This window comes from Diaphorina citri, unplaced genomic scaffold (genome assembly GCF_000475195.1).
Source record: "Diaphorina citri unplaced genomic scaffold, Diaci psyllid genome assembly version 1.1 scaffold712, whole genome shotgun sequence".
Taxonomy (NCBI): domain Eukaryota; kingdom Metazoa; phylum Arthropoda; class Insecta; order Hemiptera; family Psyllidae; genus Diaphorina; species Diaphorina citri.
The window spans coordinates 104300-114683 of NW_007378145.1; the positions used below are offsets into that span (position 1 = coordinate 104300).

At 32.9% G+C, this 10384-nt stretch overlaps 1 protein-coding gene across 1 annotated transcript in view; it reads right to left on the reverse strand.

The window, feature by feature from the left end:
• The window catches only part of LOC103511406 (tachykinin-like peptides receptor 86C), a 78429-nt gene extending 68275 nt beyond the window's left edge, over positions 1-10154 (reverse strand). The window contains exon 1 of the mRNA XM_008476131.2: positions 9620-10154. Coding sequence (XP_008474353.1) covers positions 9620-9953 — 334 coding nt within the window. The 5' untranslated portion in view covers positions 9954-10154. The remainder of the gene's footprint in view (positions 1-9619) is intronic.
• Positions 10155-10384: the final 230 nt, after the last annotated feature.

Below are 10384 nucleotides of genomic sequence, written 5' to 3' on the forward strand. Positions count from 1 at the left end.
GCGAAATCCGCGACCATAATCGCCAAATCCGCGAACAAAATCGCGAAATCCGCGAACATAATCGCCAAATCCGCGAACAAAATCGCGAAATCCGCGAACAAAATCGCGAAATCCGCGAACAAAATCGCCAAATCCGCGAACATAATCGCAAAATCCGCGAACATAATCACGAAATCCGCGAACATAATCGCGAAATCCGCAAACATAATCGCGAAATCCGCGAACATCGCCAAATCCGCGAAACATAATCGCCAAAATCCGCGAACATAATCGGCCAATCCGCGAACATATCCAATCCGCGAAAACAAAATCGCGAAAATCCGCGCGAACATAATCGCGAAAATCCGCGAACATAAATCGCCAAATCCGCCGAACAATAATCGCGAAATCCGCGACATAATCGCGAAATCCGCGAACATAATCGGGCAAATCGCGCGAAATATCGCCCAAATCGCGCCGACACAAATCGCGAAATCACATAGGTACGATAGGTGATAGATACATACCTATTAAAAAACAGATGAACAAAATACAGTCGAAACCTGGATAAACGAGAATCCAAGGGACCAGCTCATTTTTTCGTTTAAGGCGGTTTAATACAACATTTTCTCGTTTTATAAAGGTTTAGCAAGTGGAAGAGCAAACTCATGAAAGCATGACAAATTTAAACAAGTTAAGAACAAATTCTGATTTATAGAGGTACCTAATTTTAAAGTTAAAAAACGTGCCCCGAATTTTTTCAGGGGACAAAAACGAAAATTCGGGAAAAACGCCCCATAAAAACTGGAACGGGACGCCAGGACACCCCTTGAATTTCGGGACTGTCCCGGCCCATTCGGGACGTTTGGCAAGCCTAGTCTAAACTAACTTCCCTTTATTATTCATTTGGTTAACCTAACATGTTGACTTCAATTCCAAGAACTAAGTACAAGGATATCTAAAATTAGGAAGTTTATAAATTTCTTAACAGAACTTGGGGACAGAACAGCACAACTTCTAATTATTTTAAAATGTAGGTTAGTTAATTTAGTAGAAAACTGATACTCAAGTGTGGGAGCATTCATTAACAAAGTCTTTGAATATGTTAGGGAAAATGAATTTACAATTTTCAATCATGCGGTAAATTATCTTTAATTGGAAGTGATTAATTTTCTGCAGACAACGACAAGCTTTCCTTTCAGAGTATCTATTTCGATGGTCATAACTGTTACTCGTACATTATTCCTATCTGGAATGTGTTACACTATGAAAATGAAGTAGTGAAGACTTTACATAGAAACTTTTTGGCCGGAAAGTTTTACGCTGACTTTTCACAAGTTGAGAACTTTCTTGTCTCGGAAATCTGGCTCATAAGATTTTCAAGCGGGGACTAATTTTCCTTGTAATATGTTTTTTGAAGTATTATTTTCACAGGATTTAATTTTGTAAGTATCTACGTACAGTTTACTACGTTTTAAGTTAATTGGTTTACAAAATAATAATAATCAAAAGCAATATATAAGTCATCATAATACAGTGGAAGTGGAAATTGGAAATTTAGAACTACTACCTAGAAAGTTTAATTTTAAACTTTAAGAGCCGAAAAGTCGTGAACACAATATTAATGACCAACATTTTCAAGTACTTGCCGCCCCTTCATTCTAATGGTTTTCAAATTTCCTGTGTCATCACGTAATCAAATTTCTCTCCCAACACTTCCTCTAATTCTAAAGCTCTCAAGATTTCCTCTTATTTGAAATCATCGTCGGATTGAATTAATAATAGCCATAGTTACAAACTAGACTTCGTGCATATGAACAGAACCATGTCTTTGTCAAAATAGAAACTCGATTGAATTGACAATGTGTTATGCATACAAACGGGTTCTGTATTTACATATTAAAAGATTTCCATTCGTTCTGTTTGCATAAGAGGGAAACCCATTTTCTCCCCAATAATCAAATAGGTACGTGGTAGTCTTCATTTTGCTTTGGTGTTTGCACACTCTTTGAAGTAATCACTTTGAAATTAATACGTTCCTTGTTCGTCCTTTTCAATCTTCATGTATCCACTGGAAAATATTAAATGTATTCATGAAATTTTGAAAAATGAAATGAAAACCGCTTTTGTTTTTTCAGATTAAAGAAGGTACAACATAAGAATGATCTGGCAAGTACCTCTTACTGTGCACCTAATTAAATAAAATTGATATTTTTTTTTTTTTCTTTTCATGTAACCTTAACCTTCAGACAGTATAAAAATTACTTTCTTTCCCTTCTATCATCTCGAGTAGTACACGTCTTTTTCTTTTCTCAAATAAATTGCTTCAAGGAATCTTGTGGAGCTTCAAATGGCTAAGACATTTTTTCATCTTTTTTGTTCCACTTTCAATATTTTTGATACGACAGCAGTTTTTGTTTCTCCTTCTGAAATCCTTGGCTTTCGACTTACTTCATATTTTGGCCTTCAATAAAATTGTTTGCAAATCACCTATGTTGTAAATTAATCTAAACTAAGTACCTAAATTAAATCTTTTCACTCTTTCAGCTTTCTACTTGGAATATGTACCTACTTATGTTTTCATGTCTTATTCTGATGATTTTAATAACCATAATGTTTCACTTTCACATTTTCGCTGATGGACATTATACACAGTTTGGACTTTTCGATATATTACTCTTAGTATTACTTTTTCATTCTGACCAAAGTACCCACTCTGTGCTTCCATTGTTTTCATTGTACTAGATGTATTTGTAATTTATTGTTGACATTTTTGACGGCGTAAGTTTTATTCAATTTGAAAATGATTAATGCTTCGTTTTCTGTCCGATGTTTTCTTTTTCATGTGTATAATTTATAAATTTATATCATTATTTTGTCTGTGTATATCATTATTAATGCGTACGACAAGCCCATTTATGTTTCTAACACTAATGGAAAGTTGAAGTGATTACTCATTTTAAAATTTTAATATGGAAAATTAGGGTATAAAGCTATAAAATATAGAAACCAAATTCAACTACTATATCTTTATCTAAATCTTCTTCCACTTATATTATTTGATGTTTTGGTTAATTAATTGTTAAACAACTTAACATAACAAAAACATTCTTTATCAATTGTATCTGTGGACATAAAAAGTTCAACCCTAACCGATATAAACACGCATCAATCAACAGAACACAATAATCTAAATATTGAAGGGCTAAAAAATTAATTTGTTATTGACAATTGATTTTCATTGTGTTTAGTATAAATAAGACTTAAGTGTGGAAAATAACCACATCACGCTGAATAAGATTCAAATAAAATAGAGAGGGAGATGAAGGGAAAAATTGCTAGAACTTTTCATCTTTTATAACAATCAAGAGCCGAGAAACTTCGAAGAACTATCTTTTTGGGTTGATAAAAATCGATAAAGGTACCTCTCAACTGCAAACCGATTTGTAGTTTTACTCGTTTTTCTAATAACATTCACAATTTTTTTATTCGCAAATAAAGATCTCTGTGCAGTGTACACAAGACCGTATTTTCCAAGTTTTACCAGCAGTTTTCATGACTGGTAAAATACCTAAACCTTTTTCTAAGTCCCCAAGAAAGAAACACAAATACCCTGCCGGTAAGGGAAGAAAAAAGGAACAACTGTTGATATCTTGAGCTTAGTTTTTTACGGCACATTTAAAATATGGCCCATATGGTACTTTTTCTCCGTTAAATACGTTGACATTTTGCTAACACATGTTTCATACATTTTGTTAGAAAAATAAAGTACCAAGCTTGTTCCTTTTCGTTTTTCTAATGAATTTTAACATAAATAGAAAACCAAAGTTGTTGTTTTTTGGTTGTAATGGCCTGAAATAAAACTGAGAATAGCTCCTTCAGGAAAGCCCTGCCACGATAGTACAATAAATCTTTGAAAAATATCATTTCAAATCATTTGGAACTCTTTAAATCTAATTATATTAATCAAACAAATTTGGATAGTAAGGGTTTCACAAACAATCACTTTTGCAAAGGTGGAAAAAATGGTCGAGAAACACGTAATTATTCACTGCGGGCATTCCACCCCGAACCTATCCTAATCCAGACTTTCATAAAAGCTAAAATATAACTTCGAAATGTTCAAACATCTTTGTGGACCTTAAAATGGAAAATTTATGTGTTTTCTGACACAGATGTTATGTGAAGTCCCTTTTACAGAGTGTGGTGTGTAGAAACAAAGAACATCTGGGAAGAGGAAGGAAGTGTAGAGGAGACAATGTAAAGTTTAATATAAATAGTTCTGTAAAATGTGATGAGAGGAGGTGAAAATTTGCAAATCAATATATTTGCAAATGTAGATAATGTTGCACAAAAGCTAATGCTGTTCATGGTACTTCAGTTAACATCATTACATGACTTTAATTTTTAGTTTCAATACAACCTAATTAAATTTGATATGCATAATATATGATGGTCTGTGTTATTTGCATATTGCACAAGTCTTCTTCATAGATAAAATCTGACAGCTGTCAGAATAACAGTAATGTTTTAAATAGAGAGGGACGTGTTATAATTGTCTGATCACATTGATGAATACAAAAATGCTTTGTAATCAAACTGGCACACAAATACGTAGACCGAGTGCATAACGATATTAATTTTCATATTGGCATACATTACAAATAATAGGTAAGAAAAATCCATTTTAAAAGTACTAAATAAGTAATCGTCCAAATTCCTATTTAAAAAATAGAAAGTAATACGTAGGTAAAACTATTTAAAATAACTGTTTATTTGTTGGGTTCTGGGAGTATTAGATTCTTAGCGTTTTAAAACTACAATTTTCCCTTCAAAATGGTCTTATTTTTGTTTTCGACCGCAATAACAACACTTTTTACCTTGTATTTATAATGTTGAATACTTTCTTTGTGTCTCATCACTCATCACATCTTTAAACTCGATTCTTCAATTGAAAATGGAGAGAGATAAATATAGGGCGGAATCAAATTATTGAAATTGTTTTATAATCCTCGATAAAATCTAAAGGGAGCATTTAAGTTCATACTGTGTTTCCTCGTCTGAACTTTTATTGTGTCAATATTTTGTTAGGTAGGTATGTTACGAACAGAGATATAAATGGTGCTTTGTTACGTAAATTGCGTATGACTACCTTATATTCATTTATTCTAAAATATAAAAATAGAAATAGAATATTTTGAAATATAACACTTGAACGTTGAATTTTTTTTTTTTAAAAAGACAATGGCTTTTTTAATGTCAAACATGAAAATTCCGGAAATTTATAGTTGAGCTGAGCTGAAAAAAAGGCAGACATAATGGCTGACAGAGTGAATTTTTACTTTTTCTATTTTTCTTGACTGTGAAAATATTTTGAATTTGGAATGCTTTGTTTGGTGAGATGTGGAATGTGTTCCATCAATCAGGGAATTTCCTTTTAGGCCCCCTGGGTCTGACTGTTAACATGCGACTGTAGACTTGGAAATTAAATAACTTTAATTAAGACTAATTTTATGTATTCTTTGTGTAAATCATTCTTGGTTCTGTACTTGGAGTTTCACTTTCTTTTCTTTATATTATGTAGCCCTACAAAACAAACGTACCTATAAATTCATTCGTTATAAATAGGTAATGTCCAACCTCAATTATTTGCGCTGTCACCTTTTCAAGGTGCCCCCATTTAGCAAAACTGTTCACTTTTCTCTTTAATTTCATGCATCATTTAATCAACATCCCGCTTTCTCCAAAGATAAATGGTGGTAAATATAATAATCAATTATTCCTAACCTTTCTCGAACAAAAAAGAATTTCACGGACTCCAAAGAGTAGTTAGTAAAACTTTCGTTTTGCACACAAAAATGAAACATGTTTGTAAGAGGAAAAAGTAAAAATAAAGCTCGGGGAAAAGTTATTTGTTTACAAAAATTTTTGGAAAAGTATTTTTATGGGACACGTGTTTTTAATATAATATGTAGTCGAACCGAACCCATTGTACAAATTTCTCGTATTGTACTTACTTTTTGTACCCCTACATTGGTTTATTCTGAGAATTTTTCTTAATTTTCCAAGCATTTTTCTTATTATTTTGTAGAAAATGTGTCCTCCTTAGTAAATCATACTTAACTACGACGCGCCGCTCCGTCTTCATTCTTCATATTCCATTAATGCATAAACAACAAAACATCATTTTTTTTTACCCTACAAATTGAGAAAAACTAGAGGGAAAATAAAAACCCTGCGATTCTAATATACAACTGGAAAATCAGAACACAAAAAAAAGTGTTGTAACATTTCCACAGTAAACTTTCCGTGCTATAAAACTTTGAGTCCCATGAGTCCACAATGATACTCAAAGTTTGAATACCACTCCGAGTAAACGAACTCTGGTATTGTTAGATATCTTTATATATTACTTATTTTTTATATTTTAACATTAATACTTATACATATTAAAAAGGATATGACGTACGAATATCGGTATTCCCGGAAAATATTGAAGTCAAGGTCCAGAGACCTATTCCACGAAAAACTTCTCACATCTTACCACTCCTCGCACAGAGAAAAAAAAATCGGACCTTTTATTTTCTTTAATTTGCTACGAGAGCAAGTGAAAATCACACCTACAGAAGAAATCTGGTAAAATTCCTAGATAGTAAAGTTTTCGCCTTCTCGCTGATCAATTTATAAGGTGCATATTAGAAGGTAAAAACCTAATAAGGTTTAGTATAAAGATAATATTTTTTAATACCTTGGTAATCTAATTAAAATGGAGGTACTTTCCGACTTTTCTTTCTTCGTAAGATATTTATATTTTAATTATTCTGAAAGAAAATAGTTCTATCAGATTAGAAGAAAGAATAGCTAAAACCCCAGAGTATAAAAGCTCTGGAATACAGATTTCAAATTAAAGATTATAAAGGGAAGAATTATTGATGTTTTCAGCACTAGATTTTTTTCCAAGGTAAAAATTAACCCAAATAAAAAGAAAAAAATATCTATAAAAAAGATTAGGAAGAAAAAAAAGTGTCCCTAGAATATTGCTCGCAAATAATTATTAATCTAAATTGACGTCAAGAACAACCGTTAAAGTCTGTTGTTCTGATACCTACAACACGATTCGGGAAGCCCAGACCAACAAAAGGTATGACCTTAACAATAGAAATTTAACAAGTACTTAAGCAATTACTTCTTTCACTATGCTATCGGGGAAAATCTTATTTTATTTCATTCTATTGACAATTAATAAAGAATAGAGAGAAAAGGGAGGTGTACATGAGGTAGAAGTAGATTGATGATTTAATTCTACTGGATTAAGCACTTATCTCACCAAATCTCCTAACGGGACACGTAACAATATATCTTGTGTTGACAAAACTTTACGAGTTTGGTTCTTTTCACATTGATTTCATTTTCCTTTTTCCTAATCGCCGAAAATCCAGCCAATCCCTGGACGTCTAAATTGATCACCCCCAACCCCGACCCTAACCCTTCAACCTCGTTCTAATTTTCCAAACAGAGCATGGAGGATTTTGACACAAAATCTTAGTCGAACGTATTTTATCACATGGTTCTCGTGGTGTAACGTTGAATCCTGTATTTAATTCCCACCATATGCACGTACCTGGTAGTGGGTTATTGTTTATACCTTGTATTACATTGTGTTTCGTGTTATTCGCGATTAGGTCCGTGAAATTTTCCATTATTTGTTATCCCTTCATGTGGTCAGGATAGAGTCAAATGCTCGGAATTCCATCGTATACCGTAGGGATGGAAACGGGAACTCAGTGATGGAATTACTATTATTAAGGAATGGCATTACATTATTTTCACTGTTTTTTTTTTTTTTTTTTCGATCTTAACGATCTAATCTTTTCACCTGGGGCATGGTTGAATGACAAATCGTGAATGAAGGTTCTTATGTCATTCGCTTTGCGTGGTTCTGCTCTTTACATCTTACCATAGCGTTTAAGATAGGAAGAAGAAGAAAGCTCTAACAGTAGGTATGAGAGAATAATGTTCATCTAAAATTCTTGAGAATGACAAAGAGTGCTGAGAAGAACTACAAGTTAGTATAATAAATATAACAACAGGGAAGAGAAAAAAGCATGTTCAGGATTTATAAGAAAAAAAGCAGACCGAGAAATGAAGTAGAGAGAATAAGAAGTAGGAATTTAGATGTAGAAGCAAAATAGATAGTGGTAAGAAAATGTATTCAGGTTAGGTATAAGCCCCAGTTCTACAATAAGGCTTTCATAGACAAGTGACTTCAAAGACGAGTCTCGTCTCAAAGAACTAATCCGTTGGACTATTCATCCTAAACGAACGAATTCATGTGGAATTCTTGAATAGCCAGTTTCCCTCTCATGAAAATTTTAATCCTTGTTGTAAGTTTTCAAAAGTTTGTTTTTCTGAGGGATATTTTCAAGGTCGAATTTTGTGCTGACTAATGAACTAAGTTAAAACAAAGGACAATCTTATATTATAAGAACAAGTTTACTATAAATGCCAGCTTGAATGAAAGCACATAGTAAATTTAAGATTAAAACTCAACTATCAGGGAGTGAGAGGAAAAAAGGACGAGAGGAGAAAAGTCGTATAAGTTTATAGGCTCTACTCTAAAGTGGCCCCTAGACGTGCAATATTATTGCGCGAACCGGGTTGCACAATATATTGATGGTAGCCCCTAGACCCTAGACGCTCAATATTATTGCACAATTTTTTCGTTTGTGCAAAGAGTTGTACCGTGTGAGGGCAAGATTGACGTTTGTGCAATATATTGCGCAATGTCACACTCAGACGTTCAACCAGATTGTGCAAACAGTGCCCACCAGGATTCCATATTTTCAACTTTTTGAAAATCACGCAATATATTACACAACCTTTCAATCTCGCCCTCAGACGCTCAATTTCGACCAATTTTATTGCACAAACCAGAATATTGCGCAATAATATTGCACGTCTAGGGGCCGCTTAAGAGTATATTATAGTTAGGGTGAGGTTTATGCGATAAAAATATAATCAGCTTAAGCTATTGCAAAAAAAAACTGAAGTTTTTGAGCTTTAAAGCTGATTTTGCGTGTGAATACTTTGAAGATATTTTTTCTTCTGAGTGGGTTTAGGAAGTTTCATTTCAAAAAGAGAGATTGAGTTTCCAGAGCTTCTGTTTAACATTCATATGAATTATGAAAAAGTTTGTTGTGCGTGGGGCTAGGTATAATAATTATATTAAAGTACCTACAGACAAAATTTTACCTTCAAGGACGAAAAAAAAAGTCCTTGGCGGTGAAATCTTCCCACTCTGATCTTACTTGCTAGCCGACCTTAAAACGAACTTTTCAATAATTCATAAATGTAAAATAGCAGACTTTAAAGCTCAAGTTTCTTTTTCAAACATAGAAGTGAAAGTTGTGTCTGAAAATGGTCAGGTAAAGTTTGTTTCAGCAGATTTTTCCCATTTTTCTAGGGATGGGATACGAAATCATACCATTTTCTTTCTTGTTTTGTGGTAAAAGGCCTGTGTTTTATACCAAATCATATTATTACCATTCCATTTTCGTAAATTTTAACCTTGGAAAACTGATTCTGTCTTCTAGCTCAAAATTGGGATTAATAAGATGAGAACAAAATCTGAGATACTTACCCAAAACGATCCAAATGACGATAATGTTTCCTCCAATAGCCACAATCAACATCAATGAGAAGACAACACTCCAAGCCAGCTTCTGCCACCAGGGCAACACATACGGAGCACTTTCAATATTTAAACAAGCTCTCAGCAAGAGTGTAATATTATTCTTATGGTACAAGGATAGTGAGCTATCTTTTGCATTGAAAATCACTTCATTCATAAAAGTCCACATAATAGTGGAATTGATTGGCCATAAGTATGTTATGTTCCGCAGCATGTAGTCTTGTTCAAACACTTTGAATGTGCAATTAATGAATGCATCATCTTCTTCTTCTCCATCAGCCATGGCTAAAACTTACTCTCTTCTATAATATTTAATTTATAACTTGTTTTTCACTTCAAAAGAACTGCTTAAGTTCAAATTTCTTTACCATCAAAATTTTGTTTACATTTCAATTTGTTCTTTGGCTATGAAAACATTACCTTTTATTAGGTAGGTAGATTTATAAAACAAAATTGAAATCTAAATTCAACGCAAACTACCTAAGTGTTTTTTTTTTCTAATCTAAGAGTTAGAGCTGAAGGTAAGTTAAAAATGAAAATAAATGAAAAACAAAATCCAGTAAAAGTAATATTTTTTTTTTAAATCGTTAAAATCGAAACGAAATAATTTAACTTTAAAAGAAACAAAACAAGAAGAAACGACAAGGGAAATCTGGATTTTCAATGTACCTAGGTCTATCTTGAAAATGAAAAATCCTCTAAAAGTGTAAAATC